This window comes from Aedes albopictus, chromosome 2 (genome assembly GCF_035046485.1).
Source record: "Aedes albopictus strain Foshan chromosome 2, AalbF5, whole genome shotgun sequence".
NCBI classification, from domain to species: Eukaryota; Metazoa; Arthropoda; class Insecta; order Diptera; family Culicidae; genus Aedes; species Aedes albopictus.
In genome coordinates this window covers 282200219-282225018 of record NC_085137.1, presented here as the reverse complement: position 1 = coordinate 282225018, position 24800 = coordinate 282200219, and the positions used below count along the sequence as shown (strand labels likewise).

Sequence of the window (24800 nt, the reverse complement as noted above, 5' to 3'; positions counted from 1 at the left end):
TAATATTGTCGTCGCGGTTGAAACCCGAAGTTTCCCCACACCCGACAATCGAATTATCTCAAAATTCAAACGTTAAACCTAACGTCGGACGTAGTGCGCTGGACAGCGGCCCTGGCCCTCTATCCAGCGCACTGTGCCCGACGTACGGCCGACACACGGTTCAGGAGAAAAATCGATTTTCGCGTGTCACAAATTCCGATTTTCAACTGCACGAACAATATCAATATCAACACTGTTGTCGTTGCGTAAAATAGACTATAAGTACTTTTTATATGTTCGACCATGTAATTTTTCAACAAAATATGCTTGTTTTTCGATCAACGTGTAAGACACCACCTTTGGCTCTTTTATCTTGATGTTTGAAATTTGAAGTTTTCCGAGAAAAAAATAAATAAAAGTTTCTTCGCTTTACGCATTTTTATCAAGTGTGGACTAATTTTGCAAGTTTTTCAATATTTGTGGCAAGTAATAATAGAAATGAAGACTTGTATGACTCGAAATGATTGATATGTTTCATTTTTGAATACGGTGAAGTAATTTCCTGTTGGGATAACCAGTGGATTTGACAAAAATTAGTTAGACTTGGGTGCTTCAGCTGTTCTGCAAGTAAATACCTATTAAGTGATGAAATTATATGATTATTTTTGAATGTTTTAATCAAGGTCACTCTTATTGTAAGGTTTAAACCATGGATCAGAGCACCGTCGACGACGACGAATTTTCGGACTGCTCCGGCGACTCGTCGTCTTCGCAAATGTCAACAAGTTCCGACTCCAGTGCATCGGTCAAAGAATCCGCCCGGAAGCAGTTTGAGTCGACCAAGATAACAACCGAAATCATCAATCTCCCGAAGGAACTGTGCGAGGACAAAAATGTATTTAATGAATTTTTCTCATTGGAAACGTGGCACAGCCTATCGGATCCGATACGGAAGCACTTGGGAATGTTTTTGCCTGCTTTCACGGACAATGTTGAGTTCGAGAAAAGAAGCACTATCGAATCTTTGTTCAGTAATCGTATTACTCGATTCGGATCTTGCCCGTTGGAACGGCTCCAGAGAATGCTAGAAGATGGAAACTGTAGGCCAGAGATATCTACTCTAAACAAAAGCATTGCTAAAGCGGAACGGCGAGAGCAACGCTTCCAGGAATGCGAACGATTGACGGATCTGGCCCGAAAGGTGTCGATATCCCGGGAGAGAACCCTTCGGGCAGTATGCCATGGGGCACGTCTCAAAGGATTGTCCGGCCGGCAGTGCGTTTACCCCTCGAAATCGCCACTGTTCTCATCGGCGAATGCCCTTCGGGCGAAGAAAAGGTACCTGCAGGAAGTTAGCTCCATTGCCGAACAATTGAATCTTCCCGACATACTTTCGGACGACGAAAAGTGTCCTGACGGGACGATGAACTATATACCACGGAAGCAGCGACGACTTTTCGGCACGGTACAGGTACGTTCGTTATTGGTTCTACAGTTCACTTTTCCCTTGTATCGAAATTTCGGATCCCGTGCGATCGAACGATTTTGCACTTGAAGAAAAGAAACCGTATAGGGTCTTGTACCGTATAGGCAGTTGTACCTATTTTGCGCACTTGGTGCTATAACTAAGTCAATTTCAAACCAATTGATTTTAATTTTTTGGATAGAGATAGATACTGTACGTGACTAACTCTATACAAAAATTCAAATCAATCGGTTTGAAATTGACTTAGTTATAGCAGCAAGTATCCAAAATAGGTACACCTGCCCAAATGGTACAAGACCCTATATATACCTTTATTGCATATTATGGTATGTACGATAACATTTTGTTTACTGATTAGTCTTGAAGAGGTTTTGAGAACCGCCATAAAGCCTAATATCTTTTATTTTGGTTTTGTCATGGTTTTTAGAACCTCTTCAAGCCTGTTTGACTAAAAAATGTTACTTGGGTAGAGACGAATCAGCCAAGGGCTGAAAGTCTCTAATAAAGATAAATCAATCAATTATCGTACATAGCATCTTAAGTGCCATACCATCTTAATTTAAACATTTGTTATCCGGAACGTACTATTTAATACAATTCAACAATGGTTTGTTGCGATTGGTACACCTCTCGTAGCCACTCACACTAATGCCGTTTTTCTTTATTATCCCAGTTCCAACCTGGGTTGGAACTGGATCAGATCACAGTTTCAACCCCAACCCGATTTCGGTTTCGCTTGTACTAAAGTTTGTTTGACGTTGTTTGTTTACACATTTTCCGCCAATCCAGTTCCAACCCAGGTTCAAAAAGAAAAACGGCATAAGAGAGCAAAAACGACGACGAGAGTGGATAGGAGATAACAAAGCAGATCAAAGTGAGCGTTCTTATGTGTAACAACGCGGTAAATTCGGAGATCTAATAAATCGTATTTTGTTAAGTAGGTATTAACGTCCGTTTATTGGCTTCTTATATCCGGCCGTCTACGTCCACCACAGGTTTTTCTTTGCTGCCTACTGACACGACCAATCCCTAAATCGATTCTGTTCAATTCTCTTGATATGTAGTTTGATAATCTAAACAAACCAGAAGCACAAAATGATTATTGTGCTCTTGTTTGTGCTTCTTACTCCCGGAGCAAGGTATTGCCCCTATAGATTTAAACCAAACAATCTTTGGAGAAATCATGACATTTTCTGCGCACTAAGAAAAAATCGACGAAGTGAAATCAATATTCCAGTTGGGCCCTAATAGATAATCATTGTCATTGTTTGCATTTCAACTATCACAAAGGCACGGTAAATATGTAAATGCAAAAACATCTATACGTATTTTGCGTGGAAGCAGTGTCGATTCTCTAAGTAGACTTCACAAGATAGAACAATATCCTCGAACTGCTTGCATTGTATAGAAATAGGACAAAATGTGAAAAATTATATTAAAAAACAGCACACATGGTTGCGATTTTAAACAAAGCGAAGCAAGGAAACACCACCGACTTACGTGAAAATTGGCTGCCAACTGAATGCTATCAGTTAATAAGTTTGATAGTACCACTGCACATAAACTGAGTAATTGAAGTATTATCACCGTATTATTGCTTCCATATGTTTTAAAGAAGTCCTTTAGTTGTTTTTGCAAACTAATGTATTTCAATTGGGTCTTTGTGAATGAGTTTGAAATGAGAAAAGAAAAACATTTTGAAAATCATTTGTGGTCACAATTAGCACTCTACTTTTTTTTCTTTTACTGATATAGGGTGGTGCAGCAAGCCCTGGCGCCGACGTTCGAATCGTTAATACGTTGGGTTTCAAAGACGAACAAACGACCACCGGTTATCTGGTTGGCCCGAACGGCAAAGTTTCCATCTCTGACAATCACTATCGGGACCTTCTCGTTCATCATAAGCGTCGTAAAATTACAGAACCGGTAAGTAACTATTATTATTGTTCATAGAAAGTTTCACTGCAGTTCTTAGAGTTTAAAACCCTAGTCAGTTTCATGTAAGATCAGTTTTTAAAAAGCATGTAATAAGTATAATAAATTAACTTTATCAAATTTGTAGTTGTCACTACTTCACGTAACAGCTCTAAAATATTTTCATTTCAGGATCACCCGGAATTGGATTGTCAAGAAATAAAACTAAAGGATGTGGTGTCTAGAACACAGGCTTCGTCTGGTTATCGACGTATAATGCCATTGCCGAAAGTAAACGTAGCCGAAGATATCCCAATGCCGGAAGAAAAGTTGAAGTCCCAGTTAAATGTATCAATTCCATCTGCGTATCCTGAGAGTTGTTCTTCGAGTGATATAAAAACACCAATATTGACACCTTTACCGCAGGATACGGTGAAAAGCGCAGAGCGGATTCCATTGGATGTGGCCAATTCTGACGAATCGCTTTCGTTGAATAATACAGCTGACTCGTCTCGGGCTGCCAGCGAAACCGAAGTTTATATTAAAACTATTCGACTTGATTCAGAGAAAGAAAATGACGAAAATAGTATGGACGCTGGGTTGACAGCAACCCAAGAAACCGAAGACAATAACATTGCAGTTCAGCCCGTAATCGTCGCGGCTGATGATATGGATGGTAATAAAGAAGTTTCTTTTGAATCGTCGAATACTTTCCAACCAATCTCAGACACACCAGTGCAAGAGAAGATTGAATGTGTAGCAGACGATCCAATTGGGCGTTCAACTCCGCATCCAGAGAATATATCAATAACGGAAGAGGAAAACAGCCAGACCACATTGATGAAGTCGTCACTGTCAAAACTGAATGAGGATGCAGTTGATCACGCAGTCGAACAAACCAATGCACTGCTACAGCCAGTACTGCCTAGCGTTGAGAAGACATCCTACGAAAAATCGATGCCAGAACTAATGCAGGGAACACATAAGTGCTTCCTATCTCTTGTGCGTGATATGTTTTGTTCTACACCGGATCATCGTTTGACCATTGACGAACTGAAGCTTAAGCTCAATGTGTGGCTTAAAACGCCTATTGCTGCTTTGAATGATTGGTACCTGCAAGCAGACGACAAATGGGATGATATGCTCCATTCTGCGATTCTTTTTCTTTCCGGTGAATTTTCTGACCAACCGGATGACTTTGTTCCGTACATCGAGCACAAAATCCAGTTGAACATATATCAATGGATTGGGGCTTCAAGGGATTCAGACTATCGATTAGTTGATCTTTGCCAGTATTGGCTTCGGCGCCGCCATGAGATGGGTGTCAGAATTCTTTCCAAGCCGATGAAAACTACGAATACTAAGCAGAAACATGCCTCGCCAAACAGCAGCACTACAGTTGAGGACGACGATGGTTCGTCTGAACGAACTATTTCGCCTCCTCCGCCACGATATCCAACCGATTGGTCCGTCCGGAAGGCAACCGAAGAAGAAGTGCAATCATTCCGTGAGCAAGAGAGACGTCGATATGAGAATCCACACATGGCGTTCACATACAAACAGCATTCTTACAACAGCGTAGTTGGACCGGTGAAAGGCATCTATACGCAAGTGCCTGGAATATCGAAAGCTCGCGGCCACAATATGCTGGTTGCGGAAAGGCCGAATTTTGTTACCATACTGACATTAGTTCGCGATGCCACCGCTAGATTGCCCAACGGTGAAGGCACTCGGGCCGATATCTGCGAATTGCTAAAATCATCTCAGTACATTTCGCCAACCGCAACTGATCAGGTTCTACAGACTATTGTTAGTGGAGCATTGGATCGTATGCATACAGAACACGACCCGTGCGTAAAATATGACACTAAACGGAAGATATGGATTTATCTACACCGAAACAGGACAGAAGAGGAGTTTGAAAGGTTACATCATCAATACCAAGGTGTTGCTAAGCATAAAAAGCCAGTTTATAGGAAGAGTAAGTCCAAAGAATCTCTGGGAACAACGCCGAAGAAAGCCATATCCGAACCACTTATCAAGAGTAACTCGCAATCATCTATGGAAAATGATAGCGTCCAGAGTGAACCTACTCCAGATGTAGGCAACATTTCGACACCTTCAGAGTCTCCCGTTTCATTGTCTACGACTTCGATTCTCATCAAACCAAACGTAACAACAGTCGTAGCAAATGATAAGGCTACTGCAGGCAGTTCTTTATCATCACTAATCTCACCCCAAAAAGTAGGCATCCCGACAAGCACTGTGGAACCAAATCCACCAGTTGTCCCGCAACCTGAACCGACCGAAGATTGTTTCATTAAAATCCAAGCAACGGGCAACATTTCCCCCAAAATAACCGTATGTACAAGTGCGCCTGCGATGTCACAAACCAAAGAAGCTGTTCCGATTCGGGTAACCACGCCATGCAAAATCCAAGCAGTCCATCTCACAAACACTCAGCCGCAAATCATTACCAGACCAGTCAAATCCATACTTTCCACGGATAAACTCGACGCGCCGGTTGCCAAATCCATTCTAACCAAGAAAATTATCACCACGACGGCCGTTCCTAACAACAAACCCCTGATAATAAGCGCCGCCACCGCAGCACCTTCAACGTCTACCACCATTTGCAACATTCCCGGTACAATTCCGGTTCAAGTATCAATGGCAGCCGGAGATGGCGATCGTGGTGGTGTTGCACATAGTTTCATTGTCCCGGTGTCCCTAGCCGCTGGAGTCGGAAGCGGTGGTACGGAAAGTGGCCCTACACCACGTGCCAGATTGATTCCGGCGACCGCCACCACCAGTCAAATGGTCAGCATTACAAAGCCACCGAACCGAGTACAAAATGTTTCGCCCAGCGCAACACCTGCTACTGTCGCAACTGTGAAAGCAGCCACTTCATTGCTCCAGCCCAAGAATCCTATGTCGCTGCTGACGCAGATTCCGCCCAATGCAACTACAAAGACGGTTGTTCAGCAATCCGAGCCGTTTGTCATAACTGCAAATAGACCACAGAAAGTGACATGTGTCAGCGCTAGTGGCAGTAATGTTCTGGTAAGTTTTGAATGTTCATTTTTTTTACAGTTAATGATTTTCGTGGGGTCACAAAAAGATAAGATGGTGGTATTTTTTGAAAGGCTGCTTCCCGGCGTGACGTTGTCTGGGATGATGTCGCATGAAATAGCTATCCTTGGAATCTGTTTTCAGAGAGTCTTACAATAGGGAGCTTTGGTATTTTTGAAAGTTTTGTTCTCTTCGTCATTTTAGCTGAAAAAGTTATGAGACGCACATGAAAAATAGATAAATTTACTAAAAAAACATAATATAAATGAAAAACTTTTTTTTCTTATTAATAATTTCAAATTAAGTCAAATGTTCATTATATGAGTCATGAATGATCAAAATTTCATTGCATTCGGTTCATTGAATCCGGAGATATAACAGATCAAAGTTAATTATCGGATAATTATGACACATTCTACCGTGACGTTACAACGTTTTGACGCATTCGTAGTCAGATTTTCCTCTATAACTCATGAAAACGAGCGTAAACCGCAAAATATTTTTTCATATTCGGATTCCTTGTAAAATTTCTGATATATTTGACCTATTGAACATTTAGTTTTCATTATAAAAACGTGTTCAAAATGCGTATTTGTAGCGTGACGTTACAACGCGCTGGAATCCGACCCTCTCTAACGCGCTACCCACATCTTAAAAAATCTGCTCGGATTTTTATGATATTCTGAATTTTTTTCCCACCATTGAAATTTATTGGTTTGTTCTTCAATTCAATGGAATAAAACATTTAAATTTCGGATTTGTTTTTGAATAATCGACTTTTACATTTCGTGACGTTACAACGCCCGTTCAGTTTCAAACAGGGTTCTGCTCGCGTTGTAACGTCACGAAAATGCACATCATGTTAAAATCAGCATAATCAGCCAAATTTACCCGAATTTGTGAATATTTCATTGCATTATCTTCACTGCTGCAAAGGGAACTTTATTCTATTGAAAATCCGTTTTGTGATAAATGGCTCGGAGGGCCAAGTTATTGCTATCAATAGTATGAATACTCCTTCATGATGGTTAATGACACCGGCACCCATCTTTGGTTTAGTATCACCCATCTTCTTCTAGGTTTGTTCCAAAGACTAACGCGCTTTCGCACCGCCAGATATTTAAAATTTTCAGCATATAACTCATCACGCCGTTGAGATAAGGCACATTCTACCGTGACGTTACAACGTTTCTACGCATTCGTAGTCAGACTTTTCACTATAATTCATAAAAACGACTGTAAACCTCAAAATATTTTATCATATTCAGATTCCTTGTAAAATTTCCGATAGGTTTGACCTATTTAACATTTAGTTTTCATTGGAAAATCTTGTTTAAAATGCGTATTTGTAGCGTGACGTTACAACGAGCTAGAATTCGACCCCCTCTACCGCGCAACCAACATCTTGAAAAATTTGCTCGGATTTTTATTTTAAACTGAAAATTTCTCCCACCATTGAAATTTATTGGTTTGTTCTTCAATGCAGTGAAATAAAACATATACATTTCGGATTCGTTTTTGGATAATCGACTTTTACATTTCGTGAGGTTACAACGCCCGTTCAGTTTCAAACAGGGTTCTGCTCGCGTTGTAACGTCACAAAAATGCGCATCATTTTTGAATCAGAATAATCAGACAAAATTGTCCGAATTTGTGAATATATTATTGCTTTATTTTTACTGCTCCAAGAGCAACTTTATTCTATTAAAAATCCGTTTTGTGATAAATGGCTCGGAGGGCCAAGTTATTGCTATCAGCAGTATGAAAACTCCTTCATGAAGGTTAATGGTACCCATCTTCGGCCTAGTACCACCCATATTCATCTAATATTGTTTCAAAGACTAAACCGTTGATAGTCATTACTTCGCACCGCCAAATATTTAGATTTTGCAGCATAAAACTAATCACGCCGTCGAATTAAACATTTTTTCAATAATTTTTGCAATGTCATTGATTCAATTAAAAACGCTTTAAGATGTGCGAGCAGTTATTGAACCAAAGACATACCTGAGGATCTGCATACCACTTAGGGGCATCAATTTCTGTGAACCAGAGACAAATAGACCTAATTCTGACAAAAAAAAAATCCATCCTATATATGTCAGAGTCATAATTACTTAGAGAGTTAGTGTCTTTGGTTTTACTTATCTTAGGATCGTGATTAATTGGAAAGATGGTTGCTTCATTAAAGTTGTTTGGTAGATCACTAGACTTTCAGTTTAATAGCCGCATGGTATTAAGTTCTGCCACACAGTAGTAGCAGTTGCAAATTTTCAAAGGCATGCCACTTTTAATAATTACCCAAAACACATTCAACAAGCCGTAACTTTTTATAAAATATATCAAAAATTCTCAAATTTTGACTAATAGTTCCTCATCTTGTTATCTGTAATTTCTACAATTTTGGACTTGGTTGGTCAGCTCTACACAAAGATGGAGCGCTTTAAGCAGAATCATATTTTTGACTATGTTCTATTAACTCTTATATCTAAGGAATAATTGAATCAAATCAAATTAAATTTTGAGAGTTAAGAATTATATATTGATCTTTGATTACAATTTGATTTGAATACAATATGTCCAAAGTGAATAAATCTCCAGCTTGTAGAATACTTTTCAAGAAATTCTAACCCCTTGCCTGCTTTTGCAAAATGGAAACTAACGTCTTCTAATGGCAAAATCTCACATCTATTGGTAAATCAACTGCAAGTCCTTTACTTACCAAACAACGTTACCGAAGAAATCGTATTTTTATGTAAAAGGGATCCTGAGATGTATGAAATTTAAAATTTGTAAGTTCTCTAGCGCCGCCTGTTGGTGGAATTTTAAATCAAACTGTCCATCAACTGTAAGTCTTTGACCAACTCAATAACTTTGTAGTTTCGTCAGTGTTTCGCCTGTTGGCCACTCATATTACAGAAATTTTCGGTTTGAGTGGTATTAGATGACGATTGAAAGGTTTTACATTATTGCAGTACAATTACATCGTAGATTTTGGCCAAACACCATCTCCCCCGTTCTTCGAAAATCTACGTAGTTGATTAGCCGGCAATGGTACGCAATTTATAAACGATATCTCGAAAAAGAGCTCATACACAACGAGAACGAAACTGTTTTGAATATAGAACTACGTTTGTCCAATTCAGAAGCCGTCCAAGCCAGAAAGATTTGGTCTTTTCCACAGAACTTTTTTTCGTGACGTTACAACGCAAACTTCAACCAGGTGAAACTCAGGCTTCCGTGAACCGATTTTCTTTTTTTTAGCTCATTTGAAAGATCTTTTCGAGTACAAAGAGCATACAAAATTTCATATTTGTAAAGTTTTCCGTATTTGAATAAAATTTAAAAATGTTGATTTTTCGTGACGTTACAACGCAATAAAAACCCATACTATGATCAGCCATATTTCAAAGTTGTAAAGTCTTCCGATTCAAAATCTTTTTTTGCTAAAAAATCTACATACATTTATCTACAAATGATGGAATACTTTTGAAAAATCAGTGTGTTGGTGTTTAAAATACATTAGTTTGGATGAAAAGTGTGCCTAAAAGACTTAAAATCACGATTTTAATGTTAATCTTAATCGTCGTTCAATTTATATTTATTGTCATACTAATATCATGTCGAATACATTTTTGGATGACAAAAGTAATGTAGAATGTGATAAAAATGTCAAATATGTCATTACTCAACTTTGAAAAGTTGGTATTGATGATACGGGGCCCGTAGAATGTGTCTTATACATTTTTCTAGAACCTTTCTAACTTTGTGTAGAATAGCCCGAGAATTTGGACTACTGATACACAACTACTGATGAACTTGCAGTAAAAATTTGAAAATATTTGATGCCCTTTTCGAAAAGTTACAGCTAATTGAACATTTTTTGGAAAGTAAAAATTTAACCTGTATCCCCTGTAAATTACAGCCCAAATATTTTAATGTTTTGAAAAGCTTAGACTCTCAGCTTTCTAATAGTGAGTTCGGATTTGAAATTGGTGGTTGCGAACACAGCGAAAATTCAGTTTATGTGCCACTCCTCGCGTGCATCAGACGTGTTTCTTTTGTCTTATTCCTTTTCGTTCGCAATACTCGGAAAATGTGCGGTGTGCGAAAAAACACGTTAAAGATTGATTTTAGCGTTCTCTCGGCTCGTCCCGAGATTGGGAAGATACAGACTTTTTTGGTTAATGTGATAAAAGAACGATATGATGACGTTATCAGCATCCAGTTGCACCATGCACGCAACTGTGTGTATGTCGAGATGAAGTCTTACGAGATTGCCTCGCGCTACCAGTCCGAACATAACTGGAAGCAAACAATGCTTTGTGCGGATAAAGAATTCAGAATTGCTTTATACGTGGATTGTGAGGCTGTCCCCGTTAGGGTACATGATCTCCCTCCGTCGGTGAGCCATTCTACCGTCGAAGAAATCATGTTGAAGTTTGGAGAGCTTATCTCCATCAGAGACGAAACGTGGATGCACTATTTCCCGGGCATATCGAATGGCGTGAGGGTGTTGCGAATGAATTTACTACGCCACATTCCGTCCTACGTTACCATTGCTAATGAAATTACAATGATCTCGTACGGGAACCAATCTAAATCCTGCCGGCATTGCCACGAACCTATCCACCCCGGCAAGAAGTGCGTGGAATCAAACAGCGCAGCATTCGTAAATCATCTAAGAACAGCATCTACCGCATTGTCTCCACCATCCGACGGACTATTTACTGAGGCCGATTTCCCACCAATTAATCAAGCACCTACAGTTGAAGAAACATCGACGACAATGCTTCGACGAGTTCATCATCCGACTTTATTGAAGCTACAAACAAGCGGCGGCGGTCAAAGCGAGAGAAGGCTGAAAGGACAAAAGTTTGTAGTGAGCAGTGTTCCCCAAACACGAGTTCAAGGGAACATGGTACTGGCGCCTCATCAACCCAACAAGTTTTTTCTTTGAAAAATAAGAGCAGTAATGACTCGAAATAGTTTTTTTTATTTTTTAATAAGATTGTCTGCTCTGTAAAGCTGGTATCGGCGGGTGAGCCAATAAATAAATGAACTGGAAAAAAAAACAGCGAAAATCGCGATTTAATGATAAAATTCAAAATAGCGGCCAAATCCAAGATGGCTGCCATAAATTTTTCAACTTCAAATGAAAGGTCAATACTTTCCCTTCATAGAAATGTGAAGTTTTGTATATGTTACAACAATAATTTTTGAGATATTATGCGATAAATTAGGCGCAATTTGATGAAAAATCGTCATTTTTGTCACCTTGTCAGCCTCTTGGCAAACGAGGGGTCCATCAATTTAACCCAACCAAAGTCGTTTTCATTCTTTTTTATCAAGAAGAATTTGAAATCCCAGACTTTATGTAAATAGCGGCCTGGTTTCCGAGAGAATTACCCATATATAAAAATAAATAACTTAGATGGTGAATTTGTCAATACTTTTTTTTTGCTTTGCAGCCAAATCCATCGTCATTGTTAATTAAAACAGACAGCGGGATACCAACATCAGGGGTGGAAATTATCAACACAATTACCATGCCGAAAGGACAGCAATCGGTTTTGACTCCAGCACAGCAGAAGCAGATTTTGCAAAATCTACTAGCCCAGCAGAACAAGCAGGTTTTCACTTCTAAATCAGTTATTCTGGGGCAGTCCGTCAGCTCAGTTGCAAGTCCCGCCAATGTAACAACTAGCGCACAGAGTATACAACAAATAAAAGGTGCACGACAATTACAGAAGATTCCTGCTCTTACTCTTTCATCCTCTAGTACCAGGGTCACCCCAACGGTGTTTCAAACAATTGGATCAAGTGTTGGCAATCCTCATGTAATACAGATCAAATCTGCTGGCAATGTTATCAGCAGTACTGGAGGTGCTAAAATACGACCAATTGTTGCTACAGTAAAAGAACAAGCCCAGATCAAGCAGTTGCAGCAACAATCTCTGATAGCAAAATCGATAAACTTGCCCCTGAAACATGATGGTCAGGAAATAAATGTTGTTAAACAATCGCCAAATATGAATGTATTAGCAGATGTGTCCAAGGCTTCTCCTAGCTTGCTACAAACTGGTGTTCCTGGATCGGCGGTCACACAAATCATTAAGTCGTCCACACCGATTGTTCATGCTTCTCCAAATGTTATACGAACGGTTAACGTTAGCCCAGGAACGCCACATGTTATGGCTAAAGTGGTGAAAAACGTTGGGGATAATCAAATATTGTCACTGGACAGCATACTGCCTAGACAACAGCAGATAACAGATGCAGCAATACGGTTGGCGGATCCCAAAACAATGAAAACTCAGTTAATTCACTTATCCAGTACTGGACCCTCTGGCTCGCCCATCGCGCAGTATGCAGTACTTCCTCAAAACAGAAATATAATTTCGGTTGCGCAATCATCGGGGCCTTGTACTACTCCAACAATCATAACAACTACTGCAAATAGAATCGTGGGTATGTATGTTTCTTAGAATTATTATACTGCACGTAGAAAAACAACATGGCATTAGATGATAGGGTAGAAGCTTCAGTTTTGGCCAGCCCGGAGTTTTGGCCATAGTGCGGTATTGAGCCTGTTGCGATCTAAATCGGCGTAAATTTATTTTTTATTAGTAGATCCTAATACAATATGATGATTACTGCCGTGAAAACCACACATTTTGATTAAAAACTGGAAGAAAAAAATAATTTTCCCTCAAAAATCTGCTCCTATATATCTATTTTGGCCAGGGTGCTTCTAATTTGGCCACTCCCATAAGAAATACACGTGATTGGCCAAAATAGAAACCAAACTTAAGAATATGGCCAAAACTGCGGCAGAACTTCTATTTTGGCCAGTGCCACTTTTAATACAAAAATCAAGTATTGGCATGATTTCTGCATTTTTCCTTCAAAATATAGATTGAAACCTTTCTTTTGACGCATTGGTTGTTTTCATAGGATTATTGATTATTTTTATAAAAATGATTTCCCTTAGACTGGCCAAAACCGGTGCCCGCACCCTACACAAATTATGTCACGCAAAAATCAACGTTTTTCAACCAAGGTTTTCTATTTTAGACCCCAAAACAACCCATATGCTTGCTACCAGTCATAGCGCGGTAACAAGTGTTAGCCATACGCCTGTAACATCCGTTGCCCTCCGAAACGGGCCGGAAGCTGGTAACCATTTGATGCAACCTGTTCAAGCCACGCAAGCGCAACTGCAGCAACAAAACGTTCCACAAGTGGTCACGAAAATAACTGGTGCGCCAAAGATGCTGTCAGCAAAAGTCCGGAATGGAACTAGGTAAATGCGTGGTAAAAGCTAATTGTTGTCCTAATCAGATACAGCATCGGAGATCCAAATGGCACCAAAGTAAAATACATGCAAATGTTCAACCGATTTCTCTGTCATTTTTCAACTGATTCAATTTTATGTAACGGTTTACGATATACTTCATTTTTCATGTTTCATGTCACCTTTTGTTTAAAATTCTAACACACAATACTTTTACATGTTTTAACGCCATCGTTTTTTTTTGCAATATTATTCTTTTGTCATTGTGCATTGAAGGTTTAAATTATTGTTTTAATTATTCATAATTGTAAACCAGTCAAAAAATGAAGTGGAAAACATAGAATTGCAAGCACGTTATGAAGTCAGTGTTTCTTTGTAGTATTAACTGTTGTGCGATTACGTTTGTAAATTTTGTGATAAAACGACTTGATATTTACTTCATTTTTTCTAGAACTAACTAGTAGATTTTATAGAGATGGGTCGTCAGAAAACCGTAATATCACTCAATTTAAATCACTTTCGGTTCCTAATTCCGTTGTCTCTATTGGTTTTGCATGGTGTAAACGAAATAAGGAATCGAAAAAAAGTAATTGGAATTAGGTGCTTTCAGGGTATTAATGCCTTTCTACCACGCTCGGTATTAACTCAAAACCAGCAAAATTGAATTGTAACAGAATGCAGTTGTGGGCAATGTGAATCATTACAGAAAAAAAAACGAATTGGTTGAATAATAAGGAAGGCACTACAATCAAAGTTGGCAAGCTTGAATAGTACAACCACTTGGTGCCATTGGATGTCCGATTTTGAACAGCATTCGCTATGTAACGTAATTTGATACCGCTTCATGAGTGTGAGTCTTGTCTTGTATGTTTTATATCTATTTATTTTTGTCAAAGCATGTTTATTATTTTTATAGCAAATCAAGCTGTGACATTTTTTGTACATTTTGTAGACAATAAAGTAAATAGCATTTATCAAAAAAACTGAGGTATTCAATGCAAGATCCATAAAATCACGAATCTAAGAAAACAAAAATTAAACTGCGCTAAAACTTTTATTATTTTTTGAACGTGAGAACTTTCGCATATTTCAGTCATAGTTTCGCGGTTTAATCTCTATCTGGCAACCTATAATACTAATCTTTGCTTTCAATGTTTTGTTTTCCTGATACCCCCATCCGTTATTATATCCTAATCTAACGGGATGGGCACTCAACCAATAAAAATGGAGAAAAATCAAAAACTTATTTTTTTCTGAGACATTCATGGTTATTAAAGTTGAAGATTCAGCACCATTTGTTCTGTAGTATGGATCGGAAAAGTACTGTAGAAAAGGATAGGCCATCAAACGCTCAAGAATTTAAAGGCCAAGAAACGCTCAAGCTCAAAAGTAGAGACAACTTGGTAAGCTTCCATCTTTGAAAGATAGTAGGGCTGTCATTAGAAGAAAGTCATAAAACTTTTACAGATTAGGTACTTTCAAACACAATGAAAAATATCAAGTTTGCTAAAACAATACTCTGTTTTGTTTCCTCAATGATCACTTTTGACTTAGAAAAAGATAGTCATGATAATAATATTTTCCTACATGTCCCATAACAGCTTCATCAATTCGTCGTCTATCAATTTTGCGACTATTGGAGGAAATCCGCTCATAATAGCTAGCAAGCCAGCAATTAGGTCTGAAACTATCCAGCATAATGGAGCGAACACTGTGTTCGCAAACGTACAAACGACTCCTGTTTCATCTGAACCTGCCAATATCGTCTACGGAAGACAGGCCGTCAAGGTGCAAGGCAATATTGTATCTCAGGTATTTTATTTTTCTTAATGGAATCGAAGTTAATCGCTGAACTCATTTTTGTTTTTTTTAGGGACACGTGAACATAGTTAATGCTCAACAAGGGAGCAATACATCCACACAGAAACTTTTGCTGAGCAATCAACTTGTAAAAGTAAGAACTGTACCTCGTCAACCACACCAAATGCAGATATCGTTTGCCCAGCAACCTGGAGTCAGTACCGGATTGGGTACGAATACCGGTATTAGTGTGGTGAAAGCTCCAACCATGGCCACGGAACAACCAGAAAAGCCCACAATTAGTTCCGTTTTACAAAAACCAACCGTGGTGGCGACACCCATGAAGGTAAGTTATTCCTTTAGCGAGCTTGACGAAAAGTATAACTAAGGGGTTTTCACATCGTGCACTGCATCATGTCAAAAATTCAGTCTTGATTCTAAAATGCATTTGATGTAAAATCAATCAAAAACATAAGAATAAGGGAGGTCCACGGCAATTTTTTTAAAAGCTGCTGAAGGGGTCGATACAAGGTTCGATAGATAAATTTACATTATTTGCGCCGCAGAGTCAATCTTGATTTTTGAAAGGTTAAAAAACACAGGTTGGCAAATGTAATCCTGCGATCTTTTGCATTCATGAATATGTGCACCGCGAAGCGATAGCGCCAGCAGGAAGAACGAGATCGCGAAGCGATGGAAGAGCTGTACCGCGCTAGGGACACACGAAAGTTCTACGAGAAGCTGAACCGCTCGCGCAGAGGCTTTGTGCCACAAGCCGACATGTGCCGAGATAACCACGGGGATATTCTCACGAGCGAGCGTGAGGTGGTCGAGAGGTGGCGGCAGCATTACGATGAGCACCTCAATGGCGACGTTGCAAGTACCGAAGGTGGCGTGGTAACAGATCTAGGAGTATGTGCACAGGACTAAAGACTTCCGGCCCCTGACCTCCAAGAGATTGAGGAGCAGGTTGGCCAGTTGAAAAACAACAAAGCCGCTGGAGCAGATCAACTACCAAGCGAGCTTCTAAAATACGGTGGAGAAGCACTGGTGAGAGCACTACACTGGGTCATTACCAAGATTTGGGAGGAGGAAGTACTACCGGAGGAATGGATGGAAGGTATCGTGTGTCCCATCTACAAAAAGGACGACAAGTTGGATTGCGGGAACTACCGCGCGATCACACTACTGAGCACTACCTACAAGATACTCTCTCAAATTTTATGCCGCCGACTATCACCGATTGCAAGGGAGTTCGTGGGGCAATATCAGGCTGGATTTATGGGTGAACGCGCTACAACGGAGCAGATGTTCGCCATCCGCCAGGTGTTGCAGAAATGCCGCGAATACAACGTGCCCACACATCACTTGTTCATCGATTTCAAATCGGCGTATGATACAATCGATCGAGAACAGCTATGGCAGATTATGCACGAATACGGATTCCCGGATAAACTGATACGGTTGATCAAGGCGACAATGGATCGAGTGATGTGCGTAGTTCGAGTATCAGGGACACTCTCGAGTCCCTTCGAATCTCGCAGAGGGTTACGGCAAGGTGATGGTCTTTCGTGCTTGCTGTTCAACATTGCTTTGGAGGGTGTAATAAGAAGAGCGGGGATAAACACGAGTGGGACGATTTTCACGAAGTCCGTTCAGCTGCTTGGTTTCGCCGATGATATTGATATTATTGCTCGTAAATTTGAGACGATGGCGGAAACGTACATCCGACTAAAGAGTGAAGCCAGGCGAATCGGATTAGTCATTAATGTGTCGAAGACAAAGTACATGATGGCAAAGGGCTCCAGGGAGGAATCATCGCGTCCGCCACCCCAATTCATATCGACGGTGATGAAATCTAGGCGGTTGAAGAATTCGTGTACTTGGGCTCACTGGTGACCGACGACAACAACACCAGCAGAGAAATTCAGAGGCGCATTGTGGCAGGAAATCGTGCCTACTTTGGACTCCGCAGAACTCTACGATTGAATAAAGTTCGCCGTAACACGAAGTTAACCATCTACAAAACGCTGATTAGACCGGTCGTCCTCTATGGGCACGAAACATGGACTCTACGTGCAGAGGACCAACTCGCCCTTGGAGTTTTCGAACGGAAGGTGTTGCGTACCATCTACGGCGGAGTGCAGATGGAAGACGGGACTTGGAGAAGGCGAATGAACCACGAGCTGCATCAGCTGCTGGGAGAACCAACCATCGTCCATACCGCGAAAATCGGGAGGCTACGGTGGGCGGGTCACGTCATCAGGATGTCGGACAGCAACCCGACTAAAATGGTTCTCGAGAGTCATCCGACCGGTACAAGAAGACGTGGAGCGCAGCGAGCTAGGTGGGTCGACCAAGTGGAGGATGATCTGCGGACCCTACGCAGAGTGCGGAACTGGAGACAAACAGCCATGGACCGAGTGGAATGGAGGAGGCTACTATGTACAGCAGAGGCCACCCCGGCCTAAGCCTGATCGGTAAGGTAAGTAAGCACCGCGAAGCGATTTATTTCCAAATAGTGGGCGCAGTTTGACCATCATCAGATAGAGGTCAAAGTCGATGTTAGCGCCACGGTAGATCATGTCAGAGAAGTGCCGTCCGCCAATCAGAACGTGGTCGATCTGCGATGGTGATCTCCAGGTGTAACGATAAGGGAGGCGGTGTTGGAAAAGAATGCTACGTACGTATGTCCATATTTTTGGAGGCGACGAAATCAATGAGTCGTAGTCCGCTTATACAAACAATTGTTTCTATGACCCTAATCAATCAACGATAAATAAACAATAATTATTATTCAATAATGTTTTGGGTCGCTGGACAGGAGTTTGACTCTTTCACCTATGGATCGTTTCGGAGGCTTTGTATCGGACTGGGATATTTGGTAGACTTGTAGCTTTTTGTTTGATTTACAACTTTGTCAATGGACATAATATTCCATCCTGCAAGTATCGCTTGGCCATCCTTAAAAATATTACTTACCTATCACTGTACTGCCCCACTCACATATCAGTCTCATTTGATTTTTCATCACTTTTGAGTTAACGTTATGAATAGTCGTCATTTTCAACGTAGTTTTCAACCCCATAATAAAAATTGCGGTTTTTTATGTTAATGTGCGAAAAACAAATCATGAGCATCCCATATTAAAATGTACAAAATCTACCACTTCCGAATCTTTCACACCTTCTACCGCAACCTTCTGAGTCAGTACGCAACAGTGTCTTACTGGACGACATTTTCCGTGCACGGCTGGTGAACTGCTTCTGAAGGATTGCGCTCGCTATTCTATCCAAAGGCCTACACACGCAACGCTTTCAGCAATATTTTGCTGAATTTTGCCGAGCTGTGGGGTCCAGCATTTTTTTTTGCTGAACTTTTAGCTAATTTTGCTGAATTTCAGCAACACGTTACTGGTGATCAGCAGAGTTTACTGAAAGAATCAGCAAATTTTGCTGATTTTCAGCAACATTTTTACTGAAACCTTCAGCTCGGCAAAATTCAGCAAAATTTTGCTGAAACCCTCAAACGATTTTTGGTGTTTGTTTGGTCACGCTATTTTTTTCTCGCTCATCGGCTGTGTTGGCAACGCACAGAGCGCTGCAACACATGCACAAATGACCGAATGTGTTTAAAATGTGTGCGCGCCACACACATTCCATGTGTTCCCGGCCTCATACTCATTTTTGTGCGGCTCGGTGGAAACGGAACAGTCAGGTGCCGGCCAGAGTGGACGCGTCACGCGGCGCGGCGCGGTGCAATGCGGCATTTGACAGGTCGCGCGGCGACGCGCGGCAGAACTCCGTTCATTAGAATACAGGGAAAACAATCATAGCATGCCAGAGTGCGCGCGGAACGATGCGAAGCGGAAAGCGATTAGCCGCGCGACGCACGACAAAACAGTGCATGCACTGTTTTTGATGCGGAAGTAACGCGGTTCGCGCGGAGAATTTTGTATTTTTGTGTGGATTTCGTCCGTTTTTACCAAATCATGGCGCTAATTTTACGAAATTGTTTTTCAAATGCATTCAAATGTGAATGTAATAATATAAACATGAATAATACCACATGTTTATTATCCGGTGGCGTCTCGTAACCTCACTTTTCACCTATTCTGCGAAACAAAATCAGTAATTCCTTCAAATTTATGACTAAAGACTTAACGGAAATAATCGAAATATCTGTCATTCTACATTCATCACAAGCAGAGCTTTCACATTACCCCTACCCATGTTTCATGCACAAAAACGGTTGGCACCCTCTCGTTTATTTTGCTTTCTCGAAGTATTCTACTAGGGCTGTAAGCTTAAAAAATTGTTTCAAAATAAAAATATACTACACGCTAAGAAAATGTTACTCTAAAATGAGTAAGATTCACACAAAACTGAGCTAAACTGGAACAGCTCAAAAAATGAGTAAATTGCATTTCCAGCGATAGCGCTGGCCCAAGTGCAAAAATCCAACTGGTTTAAGCCGTATAATATTCTTCGCATCATCAAGAATATTAAACGGCTTAAACTGATGAGATTTTCGCATTTGGGCCAGCGCTATCGCTGGGAAAAAAATTTACTCAATTTTGAGTTGTCCCACTTTAGCTCGAAAATGAGTGAATTTTCTGACCGTGTATTTTTGAGTTAACAAATTTGTTCCATTGCATTGCTGTTTAAAAACGAAGGGGTGCCATTTTTTACGTATACAACCCTGTGGTAGCTCTGACTACAAGCACACTTGTTCATAAAATTTCAAAATTTGTGCCTCTAGGACGGGTAGATTTGAGGTTAGGGAATCACCATTGTCCCAAATGTATACCTCTTCTGAATCATCTGAAATAAATAGCAGTTGAAGGTAAATTTAGATAAATTGTTCATTTTTAATTTTAGGTTGAGCACAATAATCACATATCTCCTGGAAATTTTTCATTAGATAACTCTAGAAAACTGTTGAAATGCTATGGCTTTTAAACCGATAGAGAGGAGACAGCTCGCTTTGATTGTGTGCTAGGGTAAAAGCACTAGACTTCGCCACTGCTCTAGTCTTCGCACCCTCCATACAAATTCCATTTTTTATGTATGAAGTGGCGAAGATTAGAGCAGAATTTTAGGGGGGCGAAATTTAGTGTTTTTACCCTACTGGTTGTCAAGGCGAACCTGTCACAAACTGTCTCTGCAACCCGAGTTGGAAATTATACATTGATGGTGTGAAGTGATCCAATATCCAAAAAATCTTAACAAAACTTCTCACCGTTTGTTGTAATTTGAAAGATAAAATAATTATGGTGAGTTTAATAAAATAATTAATAAATAAAATAGTTATGGTCAGTATTCATGGAGTTCCTTTTGCGTGGTTCGTTGTTGTGGAAGCCGGAGGCCTGTGCTGCTGAATGCGATTCAGTTTTTGTTGTTGTTTTTCGTCGTAATGTCATTCGCGTGTGCCGGTGGGAAGATGAATTCAGTTCCTTTTGCGTGGTTCGTTCGTGTGGAAGCCGGAGGCTGGTGCTGCTGAATGCGATTCAGTTTTTGTTGTTGTTTTTCGTCGTAATGTCATTCGCGTGTGCCGGCGGGAAGATGAATTCAGTTCCTTTTGCGTGGTTCGTTGTTATGGAAGCCGGAGGCCGGTGCTGCTGAATGCGATTTAGTTTTTGTTGTTTTTCGTCGTAATGTCATTCGCGTGTGCCGGAGGGAAGATGAATTCAGTTCCTTTTGCGTGGATCGTTCGTGTGGAAGCCGGAGGCCGGTGCTGCTGAATGCGATTCAGTTTTTGTTGTTGTTTTTCGTCGTAATGTCATTCGCGTGTGCCGGTGGGAAGATGAATTCAGTTCCTTTTGCGTGGTTCGTTCGTGTGGAAGCCGGAGGCCGGTGCTGCTGAATGCGATTCAGTTTTTGTTGTTGTTTTTCGTCGTTATGTCTTTCGCGTGTGCCGGCGGGAAGATGAATTCAGTTCCCTTTGCGTGGTTCGGTCGTGTGGAATCCGGAGGCCCGTGTTGCTGAATGCGATTCAGTTTTTGTTTTTGTCTTAATGTCATTCGCGTATGCCGGAGAGGTTTTGTGACGTCTTTTGTAGTAAACATTGAGCGACCACCCGTACGGGTGGTCGATTGTTTGCTTCCCGCGCGAAGCGAACAATAGCGAATCAGTTTGTATGTCTTGTCGCGTGGTTTATATTATATATTTAACAATCACCCAACGTGGATGATTGATGGTTTGCTTATGGCGTGAAGCAAACAATAGCGCGTCAGATTGCATATTTTATCCCGTCATTTGCAGTATAAATTTATTATGAGACCACCTGACGTGGGTAGTCGATTGTTTGCTTTCCGCGTAAAGCGAATAATAGCGCGACAGCCTGCATGGCATGATTCAAATACAAAAGGTCATATTACTTATCAAAGTGAATCCAGACCCAACGATACCTTCCTTACTAACAACCAGCCCTTCCTTCAACCTTTGGTGGAGACGTGCGGTAAACGCCAACTTTCACATAACAAAGGTTGATACTAATATTCCTGCCCTCTTCCAACCTGACTGCAAGGACGTGGCCGGCGCCGTTATTGTACCGTTAAATAGAGTCTCTGAAGCGTGCACAGTGAGAATTTTGACCACTTCTAGTCAATTATTCAGTTGATACATTGTGCAACTTTCATTGGTTCGGGTCAATCACGGAGTAGCAACCATAGATATGTGCAGTCAGTCTAAGCTAAGCTAAGCTAAGCTAAAATAGTTATGGTCAGTATTCATGTGTAAAGGTGGCGGAAATTATGAAAACTTTTCAGCTTGCTTTAGGCCGATGACATAGTAAGGCGGCGCGTGAAGCGATGCGCAACGCGTTTGTCGATCAGCTTTCATACACGCGTCGAGCAACGCGAAGCATGACACAGTGACGCGCCTTGTGACGTGTATCCGAAGCAAAATTACCGATGCCCAGCACTATAATCACAACCATCAGCATAATGAGAACTCTCAAACCACGACCAAACTCACACCTGACTCAACCCCGTCATGACGAATACACTCAAAAAGCACACACCACACACCAGGCGCACAGAATCATGAGACGGTCCTAGCAACCATCAGTTCCCCGTACAGCAACTTGTGCATGCACGCGCGTGAAAGTACTCGACGGAATGGTTTGACGCAGCTGCCGACGCTGTGATTCGCGTTCACTCTGACTGGTCAACGCGTCTCACCATGCATTTTGCACTGGCGCTTACAAAAACTGTTCGAACGCAAACGCGTCGCACTGCGCTTCGCATCACGCAACTCTCTACTATGTCACCGCCGTTACGAACAGACGCGTTGCACCGCGTTCACTGTGGCTATCAAGTCGCGTTGGAAGCCGCATCAAATACGCACCGCACCGCGTCGCGTGACGCGTCCACTCTGGCCGCAGCCAAACGTCTCCTGAGCCGCGGCCAAACAGTTTGGCACATGTAAACATGAGGTGGATTTTCGGGATTTTTTCCATCGAAGAGCTGGAAAGCAGATGGAAATGGAAATGTTTTTGACGCATTTTCAACTGCTTCAGCTATTCGATGGAAATAATCTCTGAAAATCATGAAAATTGAATCTTTTTCTAAATTTCATAAACAAAAACTAATATGGAAGCGGATTCCATATTCCGGGCGTTCCACAGAATGTGTGTTTTCCACACATGACAAGACACAAAATGTGCGGCATGTAAAGAGGGTCGATTTGAGAGCGACCAACACAGCCGCTGTGTCGGTGTGAGTTAGCGTGGTCGTCCGCGCAAACGCATCGTGCTCCTCCATATAGACGCGAGACAATTGTGCGCACACACTGATCGAAACCTCCCGCCCAAAATCGACTGAGAGGCGATACGATCACGCCCCTTAACGACATTCGGTCGGAAACCGTATGGTCCATCGACCGAATGATGTCATCCTGAAACCGGATGACAGTGATATGAAAATAGACTGCCGACCATATGGTCGAGCAACCTTGTTTTTTAGCGATTGATAACATTAATGTCACCGCTATCCTTCCCAAAACATGATGTGCTTAGTAGTCAGGGTACCCTCGCGGGCACCCTTTTCCAAAAAGATGGCATGTCCAACACATGCGACACGAAATTGTCAACGACCCGGGTGTCACGATCAAGGAACTTGTTACGCTATCGATGAATAAATTCGGTGCATCTGTGTGGCCTTCGTTCTGCAACTAATATTCATTTACATAGCGCGCGTCGACTCATACGCGAAAAAGATTATCGTCATCCGCTTTTTAGGATGATTGCCGTATGACTGGTTCGTCATTCGAAAACACGATTTTGGTAATTTGGACTGGATGGTCGGACAAATCAGTCGATTTCGGGATGGGGTTTTCGTTCAGTGCAGTGATAGGAGTACGCAACAGTCCCTCGGCGTACCGCTAGGAACCTTAAAAAAAGAAAATACACTTTTCACGTTACGGGATGAATGATCCATAAAAGGTTAAAATCTCTGGTAATAAACAAACAACAACAACTTTTCACGTTGACAATATTTTTTGGACTATTGTTGTATAGTCTATTTTACGAACCGATTTTATGAATAAAAATTTTACAGGAGGTAGTGTCACTACCACGTGAATATCAATAGCATAATCAACATTGTTATCGTTTCGTAAAATTGCTCATTATTTCAAACCCTAACTATTATACCGTTCTAAAATAGGGATTTTTTAACTAAAATTCTTTCAGGCAACACAAAAGGTCGGAATTCGGTTGAACCAACCAACTCAACGAGTAGTACTTGCAACACAAGGAGGCCAATTAGTAACACAGCAAATAATCGTCCCACAAGGATTCCAAGGGGGTGCTTTCAATATAAAACGATTGAAAGTAATACCAGTTAATAATCAACAAAAAGGTAAAAACATGAAATAATATTATTGTGTATTTATTATTCATGAGTATTTTTAGCAGGATCAATACTTAGGCCACAAGTTATTGCAACGCAAAATAAACCTGCGGTTTCTACAATAAGCACCGCAACGACATTAGGTGTTAGTGATAATGCTATTGATGGTAACAGCAAGTTATATCATGTTTACAATGCTGGTGTAAGTAGTAGCAGTAACCCCAGTGATCCCAATGTAGAGATAAATTTAGACCCAAACCCAAAATAATCTAGTTTGTAAGTATACATAAACCCATCATGATTGTCAAAGTGTATATTGTATATTATTTATTGATATTTGTATAGATTTGCTTGTCAAAGTTTTATATTGTTCGAATAAAGTCATTTGAAACTACAAA

General features: G+C 40.9%; 1 protein-coding gene across 3 annotated transcripts; it reads left to right on the top strand.

Moving 5' to 3' along the window:
* Positions 1–367: 367 nt before the first annotated feature.
* LOC134288144 (nuclear factor related to kappa-B-binding protein) lies at positions 368–24800 on the top strand. Of its 3 annotated transcripts, none has more exons than XM_062851937.1 (10): positions 368–606; positions 680–1450; positions 3221–3391; positions 3572–6442; positions 11923–12922; positions 13529–13757; positions 15350–15560; positions 15622–15894; positions 24243–24411; positions 24468–24800. In XM_062851937.1, exons 2-10 carry the CDS (start codon positions 689–691, stop codon positions 24668–24670), a joined length of 5889 nt encoding a protein of 1962 aa, XP_062707921.1. In that variant the 5' UTR covers positions 368–606; positions 680–688; the 3' UTR covers positions 24671–24800. The 3 variants fall into 3 exon arrangements, with proteins under 3 accessions (XP_062707921.1, XP_062707919.1, XP_062707920.1); XM_062851935.1 differs by having other exon boundaries at positions 24465–24800; XM_062851936.1 differs by having other exon boundaries at positions 663–1450; positions 24465–24800.